The following is an 18,775-nucleotide window of genomic DNA, read 5'->3' as shown; positions in this document are numbered from 1 at the left end:
TCTCAAAAGCGGGGCAGGTTTTAACAATCCTGCTCTCCTGCTCCTCCCCATCTTTAAAAAATACCTTCCCTGGCCAGGCGCATGCCTTTAATCCCAGCAGGGAGGCAGAAGCAGGTGGATCTCTGTGAGTTCAAGGCTGGCCTGGTCTACATAGTGAGTTCCAGGACAGCTGGGGCTACAGGGAGACCATGTCTCAAAAAAAAAAAAAAATTTTCCCGCCTTCTGCACCCTAGGAAGCCTCCCCCTATAAAAGACACCGGCTCACGACCCGTGGGCGGACATTTTTCCCTCCCCAGAAGAGAACTTGTCCATGCGAAATAAAACTCTGTTCTGCTGGAGTTTTATCTGTGTCCTGGTGCTTTCTCCCAATCAACCAGCTTCTTCATCTATCACTAGGGAGTAACCACAGTAATGTTTAGGATGGTCCCTGGAGCCTACTAAGGGCTCCTTAAACAGCTGGGGGGAGGGCCTCCAGGGCGTGCCACTTCCAGCCCAGCAACCTGTAGTACCTTCTGAGCACCATTTGGGTGTGTTGCCTTGAGGGAGGGGACCCATGACCCGTGGCCAGTCTCGTCCAGTGCCTTGCTGGTCCTTGGTATGCAGATAGTTGGTTGGAACCCCAGGTTCTCCAGAAAGCCTGGCACATAAACCACTACCTTAGGTAAACGTTTGATGAATTTCAGGACTTTTCCCGGCAGTGGCCTAGCACATAAAGGTCAGTGGGGGAGACATTTAGTAATATGTTACTTTGGAGAGGGAGCAGCAGGGGAAGCTTTGGCAGGAACCCAGATGGGAGCCTGGAGTAGTGGTGCATGTCTTTATCCCTGCAAACCAGAGGCTATCCTCTGCTACACAGTGAGCTTGAAGCCAGTCTGCGGTACATGAGAGCCTATCTGAAAAAGGAAAAAAGAAAAGAACCCAGGTGGCCCAGGAACCTGCTGTGTGATCCCAGTTGGTGACATTAGTTCTGTGTACATTATCCATGGGGCCCTTCTGGGTCCCTATAAATCAGTGACCTGGTCACTATGTTGCCCTCAGAGCCCTCTTAGCCTTGAGAGCAAGTCACTGAACATCCCTCAGGTATCCACCTCATGGGTGGGAGGATGCTGGTGTCCTTGATATCTAATCATACACAATAGTTACTGTGGTGGTTGTTTTTGAGACAGGGTCTAGTTATGACTCTAGACTGGCCTTGAACTTGCAGTCTTGCCTCTGCCTCCGTTGTGCCGGATTACAAGTATGCACTGTCACACCTGACTCTGACCGTCCCTAGGCTATGTCGCTCTGGATGGCACACATAGACGGATGAGGCGCACTCGGAACCGTACGCAGCTTTCCTGAACTCTCACAGTTAACCCAGCCGCACCACTCTCGGTGGCTGGGGTCCCGCCCCCTGGCCCGGCCCCGCCTCCACTTCCGTAGCGTCGGACCCGGCTACTCCGGGCGAGTCCGCCGCTGCAGGCTGGATGAGAGCAGCGCGCCTCATGAAGGTGTTCGTCACCGGCCCGATTCCCGCCGAGGGCAGGGCGGCGCTCGCCCAGGCCGCAGAGTAAGAGCCCGCGTGGGTTCCGGAGCGCAGCCGACTGCCCGTCCACCTTAGCGGGTGTCCCCCGGACCCTGCGCCCGGTGACTCAGCGATCTCCAGGCGCGCTTTGGGGGCGCCCAGGGCGGGCTGGGGGCGAACTCCCCGACCCCGGTGCCTGGCGGGAGGGTGAGGCGGAGCCAGGGTCCTGAGAGACTGGGTCTGGCGCGTGCGCTTTGGGCAGACTTGCCAGCTGTGCCAGGAGGGGTTGAGCTTGGAGTCGGGCAGGCTCAGAGCAAGTTCCGCACGGTGCAGCTTGCTGCAGACTCCTGCCTATGGCGTGGGATCTGGTGCCAGGGCACTGGACTCCAGCTTCGGAGAAGGGAGATAGCCCAAGAGGCAAAAGTCCCAGGCTGTGGATTTTACCCTCTGAAGTTAGCTGACAGGCGGCCGGGGTGGGGGTGGGGTGGTCAGGGACTGTGGCAGGTCTTGGCTCGACCCCCGTGGATGACTGACAGTGCTGATTGATGACTTAGTTTTTTCCCATTGAACCCTTTCTGTCTGCATATATGCAGACTGAATTCTCCCAACACTGTGAAGTCAGCATTATAATTCCTATGTTACTGATTCGAAAAAACCAGGCTAGATGGGTTAGTGCCTTGTCCCAGGGCCACATAGCTCCAGGTGGGGGACCTGGGCTTTGTACTTGGGCCTGTCTCATTGCAGTCTGACTTCTGCTTCTTGACAGCTTTGTACTCCCAGTGTGTCTGGGAGCTGAGACCCCCTCAGCAGTTAGTTCTGGGGTGCTGTATGGGATTTTTTTGAACTCAGTGCAGTACAAACTTTGCTGAGGACTTGTTTTGTGAGGACTCACGGTTCCTGGAGATACACGTTGACCTAGGCAGTGCCAAGACCCCCTCAGCAGTTAGTTCTGGGGTGCTGTATGGGATTTTTTTGAACTCAAACAGTGCAGTACAAACTTTGCTGAGGACTTGTTTTGTGAGGACTCACGGTCCCTGGAGATACACGTTGACCTAGGCAGTGCCAGCCACTGTCACACACACGTTTCAAAGCCCTGGACTGCCCTGAATTTAATGGCAAGGGCCCAGAAGATCCCTCACTTCCAGGGCTGCTAAGGAAGGGCACTCTACAGCTCCTACTGCTAGTTGGCCTTGAGCTGGCAAAATCCACAGGCAAAACTGGTCATTGAAGCTAAGCCCCATCAGAAATAGGACCCCCCCTCCCAACTCCCCCAGTGACCTCCCATCCCTGGCTTTCTCCATAGTTGACTGCCTGGAGGCCCCTGGGGTTCAGAGTGGCCCCTAGGAACTTCACTTTTCCACTTAAGCCCTGCTCTGAGAGACCCTCAGCTCTTGTCCACTTCTTCTGCCTTGGCTGCCCTTTATCCCCTACTACTCTCCAGACAGTTCTGAGGCCACCCATGTCTAACCCTGCCTCTGGCCAGCCTGAGACCAGAGCAAGTGGAAGACCATGCTTGGCAGCTGTAAGCATTTCTGGGGCTCCCCCGCATCCCCTCAGCGACTTCCATTCCCTTTAGCTGTGAGGTGGAGCAGTGGGATTCCGATGATCCCATCCCCAGGAAGGATCTGGAACGAGGTGTAGCAGGGGCCCACGGCTTGCTCTGCCGCCTCACTGACCATGTGGACAAGAAACTTCTGGATGCCGCAGGTATGTGCTGATCAGGTCTGGACTGGATTCTGAGGAGATCTTACCCAGTGGGCACATCAGTTGCTGCAGTTGGCCTTTGAACTTTTGAGCTTTTCCTTCCTTCTGAGGGTGTACCCTGTAGCAGCTCTACCTAGCATGGGTTGTCCCCACCTCCCTCCTGCTGTGAGTCCCTGAGAGGCTCCAGGAAGGCAAAGACTGTGTGGAGCGAGTAGAGGGCTGGAGGAGGGTACCCTTGGCCCTGAGCCTTCTCTTGCCCTGCCATGGCCTTGTTCTGAAACCTTGAGACCTTTCTAGGCAGATGGGAGGACCCAGCTCTGTGCCTGGCATGTGTGTGTACATTCCTGGTCACAGGTATTGGTCTTGGGAATGGGTGAACATCACCCTGTAAGTTGTACTATGACAGTTTGGAGAAAATTTTCAGCCCTAGAGGCTGCCAGATTCCATGCAGAGTCTCTCCAAGCCCTGACCTTGTAGACACTTCCTGGTAGAGGGTTTGAGGTCACATCCCAGCCACCTTCTCAGCACTTTTGGAGTGTCCCTGGGGAGGTCCCTGGTGTGACTGAAGGGGCCCCTAGGGACAGATGGGCAAATGCATGCATTTTCTGTACAACAGGAGCCAACCTCAAAGTCATCAGTACCCTGTCGGTGGGGCTTGACCACTTGGCTTTAGACGAAATCCAGAAGCGGTAAGTGTGGTGGGGGCTCTGGAAGGGGCCTGGAGTGAGGGCGGTCACCAGAGCTGGCAAGAGGAGCTCATGGCTTGCTTTGATGTCATTTGCCTCCATGATAATACACTATGGCTGATGCTAAGGTGAACATAACCCACTTGAATCTGCAAGGTCAGAGGCCATAGGTGACTTCTGTCTAGTGTCATCCTGTCATGTTTTCCAACTTTTCTGATCCCCACAACACTCTTGGAAGTAGAAAAGGCAAGCATTATTATTTCCCTTTCAAATGAAGAAATTCAGAAAAATTAAGTAGTTACTTGTTCCAGACCTTGAATGCTAATTGTCCATCTTCATATCCTTCTCACAATGGGAGATGATGGGTGTAAGGACTGGTGGTTCCTCAGTGCCCTCCTACAGAGGAAAGGAGCAAAATGGAACCGGAGAGATGGCTCAGTAGTTAAGAGCGCTGGCTGCTCTTGCAGAAGATCCAGGTTTCATTCCCACCACATGGTGGCTAATAACCTTTTGTAACTCCAGTTCCAAGGGATCCAACACCCTCTTCTGACCTTCATGGGCATTGCATGTACATGGTACATTTACATAAATGTAGGCAAAACACCCAATCACATAAAATTAAAATAAAGAATTTTTTTTAAAGGGAGCAAAGTAGCATCCTGGAAATGACCCACTAGTAGACACTGCTGAAGGTACTTGGGGCTGATGTTAACACCAGGTGTTTGATTCCTAGTGGGATCCGGGTGGGCTACACGCCAGATGTCCTGACAGATGCCACTGCAGAACTTGCTGTATCACTGCTACTCACCACCTGCCGCCGGTTGCCAGAGGCCATAGAGGAAGTGAAGAAGTAAGTGATGCTTCATGGGAAAGTCAGCAGTGGGTCCAGGGCTCCTGGCTCAGCCTGGTCCAGATGTGTCCCCTGTTGCTGAATATGCCTTATGGAGTGGGGCAGGTGCACTCTGCTAAAAGAATTGAAGTCCAAGGCAGGGCTACAGTGAAAGGGACAGGAAGGGAAGCTGTGAGAAACAAGGCTGTCTGGGTGGGGGAGCAGGGAGGAGTGGGTCCTGGCCCCTCACAGAGGAGGTGGCAGATAGGGGCTGAGCACGACGGAGCATGTGAAATCAACAAGCTCCAGGGCTGGAAGTGGCTTTGTGACCCAAACCTGCCCACAGTGTGGCTCTTCAATGTCAGAAACAGGGTGCTTCCCCAACCTGCCCAGGGCACTGTGTAGGGTCCTAGGGGCACCACACTGCCTTCCTAAAGTAGCTGATTCCCAGCCCGGCTCAAGGGCTTCAGGTGAGAATTCTACATCTGGTCCACTCAGCCCCAGGACAGGCCTTGTGTGTCAGAGGTTGCACTTGATTCAAGACCTTGTTCTGCAGTCTCAAATCCTGTTTGCAGTCTCTGCCCCTGACAGCCCTGGCAGTGAAGCCTCAAGCAGCTCACCCCTCTGCTCTCTCATTTCCCCATCTGAAAAAGTGGGTGAGCCCTTCTAAGACCCTTTGTGACCTCAATTTCTATTGGCTTCAGAGGAGCTGTTCTGCTGTGCTTGTCACTTGCCCTGTGACCTAGAGGCAGAATTAGACCTCAGACCAAGGCCAGGGGTGCCCAGAGTATGGATTCCCAGTGCCCCTTATCTCTGCCAGGTCAGGCTGCTCACCATCCCTCCTCCCCACAGTGGCGGCTGGACCTCGTGGAATCCCCTGTGGATGTGTGGCTATGGACTCTCCCAGAGCACTGTCGGCATTGTGGGCCTGGGGCGCATAGGTGAGGCTCCTGCTACCTTGTGACTCTCGATTAAGTCCCCAGTGCCACAGGCCTGGGTGCTGGGTGTCTTTTGTAGAGGGTGTGTTTGCAGCAAAGGAATAAATAAGCAATCCCAGGAGTTCCTAAGAACTTACTAGTCACAGGAGCAAGTTGCTGCCAGCCAGGATTCCTTTGCATTTCAGCTCCCCGAAGAACACAAAGCTGTAAGTGCTGAGCTGGCCTTAGGGGTGGGTTACTGTGGGAGAGCCCACACCTACCTCAGGCCCCGGGGTTCGGAGGCACTGACTGTGAAGCAGCCAAATGACTACTTGTCAGACTGCACGTGCCATTCTGCAGTCCCAGCTGAGCTGTTTCTCCCTCAGTGGTCCTTCCATGCCGAAGCCTGGTGAGAGGCCTGGGGCTCAGCCAGGTGGCTCTCTGGGTGCTGTTATCTTGCCTGTGCAGGGGCAGGCTGGGGGTAGAGAACAAGGGTAACCCGTCTGACCAGCCAGTGGTCCTGCCTTGATGGAGAGCTGCTTGGAGGAGTCTAATAACCTTCTGAGTCCGGGAACCCAAGTGCCCAAGCCTGTTGGCAGAAGCATGCATGAAAAAGTCTTATAGGTCTTGAGGGCCCAGTTGGGAACTGGGCAGTGACACCAAAAAGTCGAATGAGAAGGCTAGGCGTGGTGGCACATGCCTTTAATCCCAGCACTCAGGGAGGCAGAAGTAGGTGGATCTCTGTGAGTTTGAGGCCAGCCTGGTCTCCATAGTGAATCCAGGACAGCTGGGGCTACAGGGAGACCCTGTCTCAAAAAAAAAAAAAAAAAAAAAAAAAGAAAAGTCAAATGAGGTAGGGCTGTATTCACAGAAGCAGAGGGTCCAGAAGGAAGGAGGGGACTGCTTGACCCAGCATCTCCAGAGATGCCAGCTCCAGTTCTTGGAGAAGGTCAGCAAATGGCCCTCAGGAGGACTGGCACCATACGAGACCAGTTTAAGTCAGTCCAACCACAGCAGAGCTGTGCAAGTGTGCCCAGATCCCTGAGGGCAGTGCCTGGGCTGGGATGACAAAGGATCTGCCCCCAAGAGTTCTGGGTCCCTGGAGCTCCCGGCTGCTACCCCTGCCCTCTGAAGAGCAGGAGCAAGCTGTGGATACTGACTCTCTGCCTCTAGGACAAGCTATTGCTCGACGACTGAAACCATTTGGTGTCCAGAGATTTCTCTACACGGGGCGCCAACCCAGGCCTCAGGAAGCAGCGGAATTCCAGGCAGAGTTTGGTGAGTAAAACTCTGATTTCCACTGGAGTTCCACCTGCTCCATTTTGAGAGAGAGAGAGAGAGAGAGAGAGAGAGAGAGAGAGAGAGAGAGAGAGAGAGTGTTAATGGTGTCATTTGTAGGCATAATGCAAGGGCTTGAGGTATCTGAGGACTTTATGACTACTGGCCTGCCTCTCAGGAATGTGGGCATTTGCTCCATGTGTGGGCAGATCCCACAGTGTGCTGACCCAAGAAAGCCAAACTTTGAATTTCCTTAACTGGTGAGCACCAGCCTAGCCTCTGTGTGCCTGGTTTGAATGGATCCAGGGATGATGCCATGTGGGGGGCTACACAGCCTGGTGAACATAGAGGCAGGCTGCATCCCCACCTCCTTGCCCTTGACACATCTAGGCCTGAAGGAGATGAAGGCTGGAATGGCCTGGATCCCAGACTCTTGATCTAGATCCTGCCTGAACTGTAGTCCTCCATGATTGTGATTGCACAGTAAGGGCTTTAACAGCCAATCCATCTCTCCAGTGCCTCTCTCTACCTTATTTACTTAAAAAAAAAAATCATTTATTGTGTGTTGTGTGTGCACACATAAAAAAGCACACATGTAGAAGTCAGAGACAACTTGCAGGAATTGGTTCTTGCCTTTTACTATGTAGGTTCAAGGGACTGAAGTCAGGTTGTCAGGCTTGTGCCCTTACTCACTGAGGCATCTTGTTGGCCCCTCCACCATATTTTTTGATAAGGTCTCACTATACCTACAACTCATTTTTCACATGAGTGCTGGAGATCTGAACTCAGGTTCTCATGTTTATGAGGCAGGTACTTTACTGAGCCATCTCCCAGCCCTGTTTTTGTTTTTGGAGATGGAGTCTCATTATGTAGCCAAGGCTAACCTCAACGTCAAGACAGTCTGCCCACTTCAGCCTCCCCAGTCATGGGATTACAAGTATATGCCACCATACCCAGCATCCTGGGATTTCCTTTGTGGGGCAGGGGTGAGGGAACCACATCACTCTGTAGGTCTCTGCCATCTTGCTGTCCCTTGCTGGGACTCAGCCTCTGATGGAGCTCTGTTCTCCCTCAGTGTCCACCCTGCAGCTAGCTGCGGAATCTGACTTCATTGTAGTGGCCTGCTCCTTAACGCCTGCCACCAGGGGGCTCTGCAACAAGGACTTCTTCCAGAAGATGAAGAACACAGCTGTGTTTGTGAACATCAGCAGGTAGGTAGCTGAGGGCTGCCCACAGCCCTGAGTTCCCTAGCACCTCTGGAGAAGGTTGTGCCTGCTGCTGTGATCTGGGGTTTTTATCCATGGGAGTCAGTAATGAGAGGCCTCAGGCTGAGTTGCCCATCTCTGAAAACTAACGACCAACCAACAGCTCCAATACAGGAAAGGCCCTTTGAGAAAAGGGAAGGGACAATCATTCAGAGCAGTAGCCCAGCCTTGCTCAGGGCTTGGCTCACAGTAGTGTGGTTCTGAGACCAAAGACCTGGCAGGCTTACTTTCCTCTGCTACAGAGGGGCCTATAGAGGGTCTTTCAGAGGCTGACTATATGCTACTGAACTTGGCCTGAATTCTGTGATGGTTTGAACCTTTGTGCTCTTGAGGACACAAACTCTAAATCTCAAGTTATTATGAGTACCTTCAGGCACTGGGCAGGTACTGGGGGCAGATCTCCCCTCCGTGCCTTCCTAACACCTTCATGGTTGGCACGCTTTGAATCTTTTCCATTGTTTTTAAGACAGACTTACTCTGTAGCCCAGGCTGGCCTTGGGCTTGGACGCTTTCTGCCTCAACCTCCAGAGGACTAGGATTATAGGTGTGTGCCACCATGCTGAGCTCCTTTGAACCTTTAATCTGTTTTGAGAAAGGGATTAGATGAGGCCAGCCACCTCAAGGGCTTATGTGCCCCAAAGTGGAAGTTACCAGTGTTCAGCTACAGAGGAGTGTGACATGGATGTGGCTGAGTGCTGGCTACAGACTCCTGGGCCCTGCCCTGCCCTGTTCATGTGCAGTGCCTAAGTACTCTAACAACCCTCTACCCCCTAGCCCCCCCCACCCCCAAGCCTTCTGGAGAGTTGCATTTCTTCCCTGCCTTACAGAGGAGCCAGAGGCCCAGGAATGTCTAAGACACTTGCTTAGGGTTCACACGTGGCAGGGCCAGGTTAAAACTGGCATGAGAAAATGTAGTTGCATTCTAAGATTTTTACTTTTTGTTTTATAATAATTTTTATTATTTTTATTTTATGTGTATGAGTGTGTTATACGGGTGCATGTATATGAATTCACCCATGTCGTGCAGTGCCTTGGAGGTCAGAGAGGGCTTTGGATTCCCCTGGAACTGGAGTTAAGGACAGGTTATAGCTGCCATGTGGGTGCTGGATCCTCTGCAAGAGCAGTCAGTGCTCTTAGCCTCTGAACCATCTCTCCAGCCCCGATTTTACTGTTTTAAAAGTCAGTGCCGCTGGGCGTGGTGGCGCACGCCTTTAATCCCAGCACTTGGGAGGCAGAGGCAGGCAGATCTCTGTGAGTTCAAGGCCAGCCTGGTCTATGTCGTGAGTTCCAGGACAGCTGGGGTTACAGGGAGACCCTGTCTCAAAAAAACCAAAAAAAAAAAAAAAAAAAAAGTCAGTGCCAGGTATGCGTAGAGTGGAAAAATACATTTCATGGGTCATTCTGCCCTCAAGGTGGAGGGACTGTGTAGGTCTCCATTGTCATCACTTTCATTTCTAGGGGAGATGTGGTAAACCAAGAAGACTTGTACCAGGCACTGGCCAGTGGTCAGATTGCAGCTGCAGGACTGGATGTGACCACCCCAGAACCACTGCCTACAAACCACCCCCTGCTGACTCTCAAGAACTGTGGTAAGAGCTCTTTCCAGTACACATGCATAGATGGCCTGTGATGTGTTGAGGGGGTCTAGGGTTGGAGGTGCAGCTGGCTGGAGCAGTGCTGACACAGAGGGGCACTCCCAGGGACTGTGAGGCTATTAGTGACTGGGATAGAACAGGAGGGACCTGCTCAATTGAGTACTCCCAAAGAAGTAGATCCCAGAGGTGAATGGGTTTGTAGCTGCTATTCCTGGGGAAAACCCATCACTAAATGGCTAAGAGTGTGAGAAGGCCATGGCCAGTGCCTACACTTGTGCCAGCCCTGCAGCTGCTCTCTCAGCAACAACCCCCGTTTGTTCTGCCTTGTGGGCAGAGAAGGGCCTTTGCTCACTCCATTTCTCTGCCCACTGCCCTGCCAGCATGAGATGCTGGAGGCTTGCTCCTTTCCTATCTTGCATGTAGCATCTCTGTCCCCAGCAGCAGCAGTTCTTTTCTGTTGTGGCTGGAGAGTCCAGTTTGAAGTTTTTCAAAGCTTAGCTCACCAGTCGTCAATGCCCCCCAGAGGGCTGAGTTTGGGCTCCTTAGTGGTCCTTCTTCAGCTTTAGGCATTTTAAGTCTCACCTCTGTCCCCTAGCCCTTGGGGTGGTACATGTATCTGGCTATTGCTACCTGTGCCAACAAGTACAGTAGCTCTGGTTTTCTGTTTGCAGTCTCCTGGAGGGACTGAGTCACTTAGATTGCCAGGCATACCCCTGAGGGCTTTTGCAGGTCTGGGCTGAAGCCTGAGACTGCACCCAACAGGCTCCTAGGTGACGCTAGTCTCCAGAGCACACTTTGGACATTTTGGTTGTTAGCCTTAGCCTTTAGACCCATGGCCTTAGTGCTTTCTTTTCTGCTTCCTCAGCTGCATTAAGTATTAGCGTTGTACTTGGTTAATAATTATGTTAAATCCTCTGTTCAAGAGCTTGTGTGGTTTCTGCCTCCAGACCCCCTGCGAGTCAACAGGGCTATGGGTTTCCCTCAGCATGCTGGAAGGGAAGCCCAAACATGCCCTTGCTATCTTCACAGAGAAAGCTCCCATTATTGTAGCCCTTGGCAATCTTCCTGTCCCTACCCCCATGCCAGCCTGCAAAGAACACTGGCTGTGATATGAGGGCTACAGCCTACAGCCAGGAAAGCTGGCTCTGTTCCCCAGGCCTGGAGTCAGCTCATGTCCCTACACTGCTTTGAAAGGTAGCTGTTTAGGGACAAGTCCTTTCTTGGCATGGGGCCAGAGGTGCCTATACCACCTAGCATTTCATCTTGGAGTTACTTCTGTATATCAAGCCCTGTGGTATCTGGTATGATGCCACAGGGTGTGGGTGGTGGCTGGCAAGCTTCTAAGCTGGCACCTGGTCTCACCATCTGGATGGGTACCAAGACCCCCTGTAGCCCACCATGTTTTTAGGGTATAATTTTTTTGTCTCATTTTGTGTCTGGGTCTCACCACCTGTTCCTCTGAACCCCAATCTGGGGAAGTGGGGTTCTTATATAGCATTACCACCCCCAGGGTTAGGGGGACAGAGGGATAGCGTGCATAGTGACAGGAAGAACAAACAGGAGTACTGAGGCAGGACCTTTATCCTATTTACTGGCAAACTGAAGTCTGAAAGAAGAGCCTGTTTTACAATCTTGGACCATTCTTCCATTTTCCTGTCTTCCTCTTCCTTTCAGTGATCCTGCCACACATTGGCAGTGCCACCTACAAAACTCGCAACACCATGTCCTTGCTGGCAGCCAACAACTTGCTGGCCGGCCTGAGAGGGGAGCCAATGCCCAGCGAACTCAAGCTGTAGCCAGATGGGCTGCCATGGGCTGGAGACACAGTACCCTAGAGTCTCACCAGACACATGCAGGCTGGACTTGGACTCAGGTGGGAGCCAGAGGAAGCATCCTCTGAATCGAGGGACACTGGTACTACTGGCAAATGGGCTTGCCACTTTGGAGGATGGACACATCCATGCCAAAAGCCTGTAATTCTACCATTAAATGATTTTCTGACAGACCGTCTGGACTTGTAACTGGGGGAGGGAGGGCACTAACAAAAACAGCATCTCTTATGTTTAACTCGGGGCATCCAGGGATCCATCTGCCTGGCTCTGCTTCCCATACAGCCCTCACACTTACCGTTTTAACCTTTAGCCCTTGCCCAAATTCTTTCCCTCTTCCCTCACTGGGGAGGGACAAAGCAGAACTCAGAAAAAAATGGTACCTGAACCCAATAACCTAGACCATGAGGAAGATGAAAAAGGCAGACACTAAAGGGGGAAGTTAACCTGGAGGACTGGGCAAGGTCAGTACTGTTCGTCAAGGATAATGGGAGGCAGTGGATTCGCAGCGTCAGGACTTACAGCCACATCTATCTGTGCTCCCTCTGCACCCCCACCCAGGTAGGTGCTCCTTCAATCACCTTTTCCGTCCTCCCCAGCACTGCCATAAGAAACCTCCCCTACATCCACAGTGCAGACAGGAAGGGTGTGGGGGAAGCAGAAATAACCATGTTATGGATGGAGAGCACGCCTAGCTTGAAGGCTTGGTTTGAAACCGTTCTTGTAGCAGGGCTAGCAGAGAGAACAATGTCCTAAGCAGAGAACACGTTTAGAAGCATAAATATGACAAATGTTTTATTTCAAAATCTGTTCTGACCAGCATAGCACCATTGACGGTGCATCTAGATCTTGATGTGATCACCAGAGTAGGTTGTACATGATTATGCCAGATATAATTAAGGCTAAAATCGAAAGTCAGGTCCCCAATACCAGTTAGAAAACTCCAAATCATAGGAACCCTGGGTCTGGTTTTCCAGGGACCCTTGGAATTCTTGAAGTGCTACATGTCCAAGGACACTGGCCCACAAGCTTGCTTCTCACACGTAGAGACTGACTACGAGGTAGATGAGAGATTCCAGGTCCATCTAGCAGTGGAAAGGCAGGCTCTGAGTGTGTCAGGGACAGGCCCCAAAGCAAAGTCCACTGTATCCAAGCTGGGGTGAGGAAGTAGGCTCTAGGCACCACCTCCTTTAGACAGAAGGGAAGGAGGGCTGCCACTGCTCTGCCCGTGGCACTAGCTCACCTGGAGCCAGGCAGGGCATCTCTTGTTTTCCATGTTGACCTACCTGATTCCCAAGATTAATCTCACAGGATACTGGTCCCTACCTCCTGAAGGTGACCCATGGCCCCTAATGGTCAGGAGGGGTTACAGGTTTCCATTTGGACTTTCCTACCTGGGAATCAGTTCACAGTAGATAGCATGCCCTCTCAGAACATTACAGGGTTAGCCACAGATGCATGGTCACAGCAGCTTAGGAGACACGCTCATTTTTGTTTTAGTAAATACATACTTGGCTTTCTAAACTGAAGAACTGAATTCTCTGAATTATGCACAATGGTTTGGTATCTCTGAAAAAGCTGAATAAAAAATAAATTCCTGTTCGTGCATAAACTAAACAAGTTCTACAGACAATGCATGAACCTGTACTGTTCCACTGGGTACACAGGAGCCAGGATATAGCCTACAAAGGGCACCAACAGACCTGCCAGCACAGTGTCAGCAGACAAGGCGGGGGGGGGGGCACAGGCCGTGGCAGAGAACCTAATGTACCTCCAAGAGGCTTGGATGCTACTGGGTAAACTCTATATGCTATGGGCTGCCTAACTCTTCTAGAGTCTGAAAAATATTAAGCCATGAACACTACTACATTTAGATTTCCGGTAACTTTAAACCCTGAGTATTGGGTTAAAGTTTAGGTGTAGCTTTTAAAGCATAGTATGTAGCAGTAGAATGGGGGAATGGAATAGTTTTGGGTTAGTTTAACTAAGCCCAGGAGAGATACCATATGGGGTACAGGAGTGAGAAGTAACAAAGCAAGAACAGCTTGTCCTCGGGTGGGATGTGCCAGACTGGATTGGTCTTCGATGTCTGGATGGAATGAAGGGCAAATGTACCATGAAAATCCCACAAAACAGGAGTCTACATTATCAGAACAAAGACAAACACTAGCTTTTTTCTGACTTCCAAATGGAATTGCAACATCGGTAACACAAGTTGGTTAAAATACTGCTAAGATCACACAGACAGAAACACCACCTCACTGTCACTCCCTACAAGTACATACTCCATTTACAACTTTGTTTTTAAAACCAGAAAAAAAAAACAACTCTTAAAACATCTATCCCACAGAGATATATTCAAAAGTATATACATCTGTTAGTCCTGGGGAATTCTCCCCTGGACCCAGTGTCAGCACCATCAGAGGGCAGTGTCTGGACTGCAACTCAGATAAAAATTAAGAATACAGCACTTTCAGAGGCCTAGGACTAGCTCAGGATACACTTTAAAGCATTTGTGGCAGACACGCACGTCCTCCAGGGCCTTCCTTTCAGACAGGCACCAAGTCACCACTGGTTACACATAAGTGCGTTTGCATCGCTGTACAGGGACACACTATTCCCATCAGAGGGTGCAGAAAATTTAATTAAATGCTTCACAGAGCTTTTAAAAATTGTTAAAAAATTTTTTTTGCATTTTCATTTTTAATTTTTAAATATGCCACTCTTAACATCAGTGACAAGCTACTTCATGACTGCGTTAGTCAACCCTAAGGAAAGACTTGGTTCCGCAGATAGCATCCTTCTCCCCAGGTGCACACTTCACTCAGAACAGTGTAGTGTAAGTGCTACACAGTTCTCAGCTTACTACTCAGAATCTGCAAAAGCCACTGGGCAGCTGAAGCCGAGTCCAATGGTCAGCTGCAGCCAACAGTGATTTTAGTTTCAGTCCCAGAACTGGCCTACACATTGTCTCACGAGGACAGATGGTTAGAGCAAAGTGCTGGGGAGGTTGCTGCTCTGCCAGCGCAAGCAGGTGGTCTTTGAGTGTTTGTACAGGTGGCTGGACTGACTGAACCTCTTGCCGCACTTTAAGCAGGCGTAAGGCTTTTCACCTGTGTGGACACGGATGTGCTTCTTGCAATCTGTCAGAGTCAGAAAGGTTTTACAGCAGATCTTGCAAGCATATTTGCGAGCTCCTTCCACGACCAAGACATTGTGCTCTGATAAGGCCTTCTTGCACTTTGACAAGACATCAGCAGATGCCCTGGTCAACTGTGGAGGGCCAGGCTGGGAAGGGTGGCCATTTTCAAATGAGGAGGTGGCCCCATTCATCATCAGCTGAGAACTGGCAGAGTTTTCAGGGATCTGTGAACTCCTAACGGAAGTTACAACTGGCATTTTTGGAGCAATGCGGCGGTAGTATGGAAAGTTACTAGCTCCTCCTCTTGGGGAACCCATCATTACCCTGGAGAAGGAAGAGTGAAGGCCCAGGCCAGACCTAGAAAAATCCATCCCAAACTGTTCCCCTTGGTAGCCTGAGGTCTGTACACATGGCAGCCCCATTACCTCCTGCATGGGCCTGACAAAGTGGGACTCTGCAGGCTCACTGAATGGGTTCTCCACATGGGAGCCAGGGGCAGAGGAAGGCCCGCCTGCAGGCCCAGCCTCTGGACTCAGCAAGTATGGGGCCTCGCCCTCCAGCCTGCAGTCACTGGTGGTGTTTGGGATATTATCATCGTTGCTCTGACTAGCGCTAAAGTTACCTCCCCGGCTCTTGTTAAGGAAATTTGAAATACTAAACGAGGACTTATGTTCTAAGTTATTTGTGACTTCCAAAATGTGGATGTCCCCTACCCTGTCTGTGCTGGACTGGGGATCTGAAAAACTCCGATCACTGCTTTCGGGGCTCAGGTCTATCTTCTCAGCACTGACCACAACTCCTTCCACCTCCACAGACTCACTGCCTTCTGCTTGGGAGGTCACATCGCTCACTTCGTCCTGCGGCTCAGGTGAGCTCAGGGGTTCAGATTTCACCACCACTCTCATGTGTTCCTTCTCCCCAAGGCCAACCTCGGGGTTTTCACACTGGAAACTGCTTTTCTCAGCTGCAGCTTCCTGCTCAAAGCTAGTCTCAACCTGAGTTGCACGAGAAGCCATGGACAGCTGGGCCAGGTTGCCCGCACTGTTGTCAGACTGGCTGGGCACCTGGGCATCTTCTTGAGCCCCAAAAGACTGGTCAAACATCATAGTGCTGTCTTCCTGGGTGTCAGCCATTCCATCAGGTTTAGGATTATCCACAATTTTCAGAGAATCTGGTGAAAAGAACTCCTCCCGAGAATGAACCCCCGAAGGCCCGCTCTCTGGAGTGACCTCTGAAATGGCAGACTCATCCATGGAGGGTCGGAGGCGCTGCCGGGCCCGCTCCTCTGCAGACTGCTTCCGCTTGTGAAGGCGTCTCATGGGGAAGGGTGTGCGCTGGTCCAGGGTGCTTCGCAAGGAGGAGCTCATGGGGGCTGGTGGCTCCTCGCCACTCTGGCTGGAATTGAGGGCCGAGCTCACGATGCTCAGTCCCAGCTGCTGCAGCATATAAGAGCGCTGCATGCGGGCACTCTGCTCCTGAACACCTCGCTCACTGGGGGGAGACATGGGCAGCGTCCTTGTTGTCAGGTAATGTTTACATGCCTTAACAACAGAGTTCAAATGCAGGTGAGAGGCTGCCAATAAGACATCCATAACGTTGCTCTCCCCCAGCATGAGGGTGGAGGTATACATCATGTCAATCAGTGCAGCAAAGGCCTCTGCTGTCACTACCTCACTATCCAGCTGGATCATGTTCATCGTCTGATCTCCCTCTGCCACTGAGAACAGAGCTCGGAAATGTGTGCTGCATGCTGCCAGCACAGAGCGGTGGGCTTTAAAATGCCTGTTCCCCACTACGATGACACAGTCACAGAGCTGGCCGTGAAGTCTCTGGTAGTTCAGCTGCTGAAAGATCTGTTCAAAGTGACCAGGAAAATCCATTGTCCTGTAGAATAAAACAAAGAAAGAATGCGATAAAAGAGATGTATGGAACTGGCAAGATGGCTTAGTTAAGGCAGCTGCTGCCAAGCCTGATGACCTGAGTTCAATCTCTGGGCTCCAAATGGTAGAAGGAGGCAACCAATTCCTACAAGCTGTATTCTGACCTCTATATACACAAGTGTACACAAGCACACACATGCATACAGAAAATAAATAAAATGTAACTTGAAAATAAAACAATAGCTGGGTGTGGTGGCACACACTTTGAATCCCATCACTCAGGAAATAAAGACAGACAGATCTCTGTGGAGTTTGAGGACAGCCTGGTCTACATGAGCTCCAGGTCAGTCAGGCTCCATGGTGAAACCCTGTCTCAAAAAGTCTAAATAAATAAATAAATAAATAAAAAATTTAAAGTGTGGCTGGTCATGTCTGGAGCTTTTAGAACTTGTGACATCTCTCTAAGAACCTGACAAGAGGGGGCCAGAGAGGTGGCTCAGTGGTTGAAAGTACTGACTGCTCTTGCAGAGGACCCAGGTTCCGTTCCCAGCACCCATATGGCAGCTAACAACTGCCCATAACTCCAGTTCCAGGAAATCTGATACCCTCTTCTGACCTCCATGAGCATTGCATGACACGGGTACACTTACATACATGTAGGCAAAACACTCATACACATAAAATAATAAAATTAAAAAAAAAAGAAGAACCTGACAAGTATAGCACAGAAGCCAATCTGGCTTTCAGCTTAGAGTCATGTACATATATCAACTGGTTACCAGGCTCCCATCACCTTTCATGTGACTCACTTAGAACACTGAGTCTGTGTTGGAAAAGCCCAATATATAGGTGAAGGCTTATTTACCCCATAGAACTTTGTTAGCACTTGGCATTTCCCAAGAACAACAAATAACAAAAAATTCCAACAGCCTTAGCAACTTCAGTGAACAGAGTTAATCAACAGCAGGGAAGATTTCTAGTTGCAGATAGATGGCAGTAGATTGTACTCATGCATTCCCCTTCCCCATTTCCCTCCCCCAGTCCTGACCCCTACAAAAAAGACATTGTATTTTGGGGGTTTGCTTAAAAGGCCAATGGGGTGGGGAACGAGAAAGAAGACATCAATAGCATTTTTGAAATCATGGAGCATGTGAATGAGTGCTGACTCAGCCCAGCACACCTAAGTGCTAACTCATAAACTGGCAGTGGATAAAGAAAATATGGATCCTTCTAAAGGCTTGGGAACAGGCGGCCCAGGGACCAGGAGAAGCAGAGGGTACAGATGAGACTGAGGAGGCCCAGATAACAGGTACACTAAAGGTAAATGTACAGGGAGATTAATGCTGACCTAAAGCTGGATGGACAGGGATCTGGGGGAGTATGTGATAGAATGTTATCAAGTTAAATTGTGATCACAGTTACACAACTCACAAATTTCCTACAGGTTTGTGGATTATATAAAAACAATGTTTTGTTTTAATACATCATAACTCAAGAAAGCCCAATAAATTGTACCTCAATAAAAAAATAATAGAAAAAGTAAAGAGGTAACAAATAAGCTTTCCCCATGTTTTCAGAGCTCATTTAGAACTATAGAGGCCTCTACAAAACTAACCAAAATGGGGGGCTGGAGAGATGGCTCAGCGGTTAAGATCACTGCTCTTGTAGAAGACTCCGGTTTGATTCCCAGCACCCATAGGGTGGCTTACAATCATCTGTAACTCCAGTTCCAGGGGATCCTATGCCCTCTTTTGGCCTCTGCAGGCATTGTACAACATGGATGCACTTACTAACAGGCAGGCAAGCACTCATACACATAAAGATAAATAAAAATTGTTTTATGAGACAGGGTCTCCCTGAAGTCCCAACTGGCCTAAAACTCACAATGTAGACCAGGCTGGCCTTGAACTCACAGAGATCTGCCTGCCCCTGCCTCCCAAGTGCTCAGATCAAAGGTGTGTGCCACAATGGCCAGCATAAATAAAAATTTTTTTTAAAAAAAAAAAACAACTAAAAAGCATGCATACTTATTTATCTATGTGTTTGTGTGTGTGCACATATGGGGGCACACATGCCACAGTGTACAAGTACAGGTCAGAGGACAACTTGAGGGAGTCAGTTCTCTCCTTCTATCATGTGGGCCCTG

The 18,775-nt window shown here is 50.4% G+C and overlaps 2 protein-coding genes across 6 annotated transcripts in view; one reads left to right on the top strand and one right to left on the bottom strand.

The window, feature by feature from the left end:
- Positions 1–1,392: 1,392 nt before the first annotated feature.
- Grhpr (glyoxylate and hydroxypyruvate reductase) lies at positions 1,393–11,784 on the top strand. Its single transcript, XM_008847689.2, has 9 exons — positions 1,393–1,549; positions 3,081–3,211; positions 3,825–3,897; positions 4,628–4,744; positions 5,576–5,664; positions 6,814–6,918; positions 7,994–8,129; positions 9,642–9,772; positions 11,453–11,784. The coding sequence occupies exons 1-9, from the start codon at positions 1,467–1,469 to the stop codon at positions 11,572–11,574; spliced, it is 987 nt and encodes a 328-aa protein (XP_008845911.1). The 5' UTR covers positions 1,393–1,466; the 3' UTR covers positions 11,575–11,784.
- A 601-nt stretch (positions 11,785–12,385) lies between these two features.
- Positions 12,386–18,775, bottom strand: part of Zbtb5 (zinc finger and BTB domain containing 5) — a 23,484-nt gene continuing 17,094 nt past the window's right edge. For all 5 annotated transcript variants that reach the window (XM_008847688.3, XM_029570733.1, XM_008847685.3 and 2 more), the window contains one exon: positions 12,386–16,633. In XM_008847688.3, the coding sequence (XP_008845910.1) occupies positions 14,596–16,629 (2,034 nt within the window). In that variant the 5' untranslated portion in view covers positions 16,630–16,633 and the 3' untranslated portion in view covers positions 12,386–14,595. The remainder of the gene's footprint in view (positions 16,634–18,775) is intronic.

Source organism: Nannospalax galili, unplaced genomic scaffold, assembly GCF_000622305.1.
Source record: "Nannospalax galili isolate Female #2095 unplaced genomic scaffold, S.galili_v1.0 scaffold263, whole genome shotgun sequence".
NCBI lineage: Eukaryota > Metazoa > Chordata > Mammalia > Rodentia > Spalacidae > Nannospalax > Nannospalax galili.
This window is presented reverse-complemented; position numbering and strand designations above follow the sequence as displayed.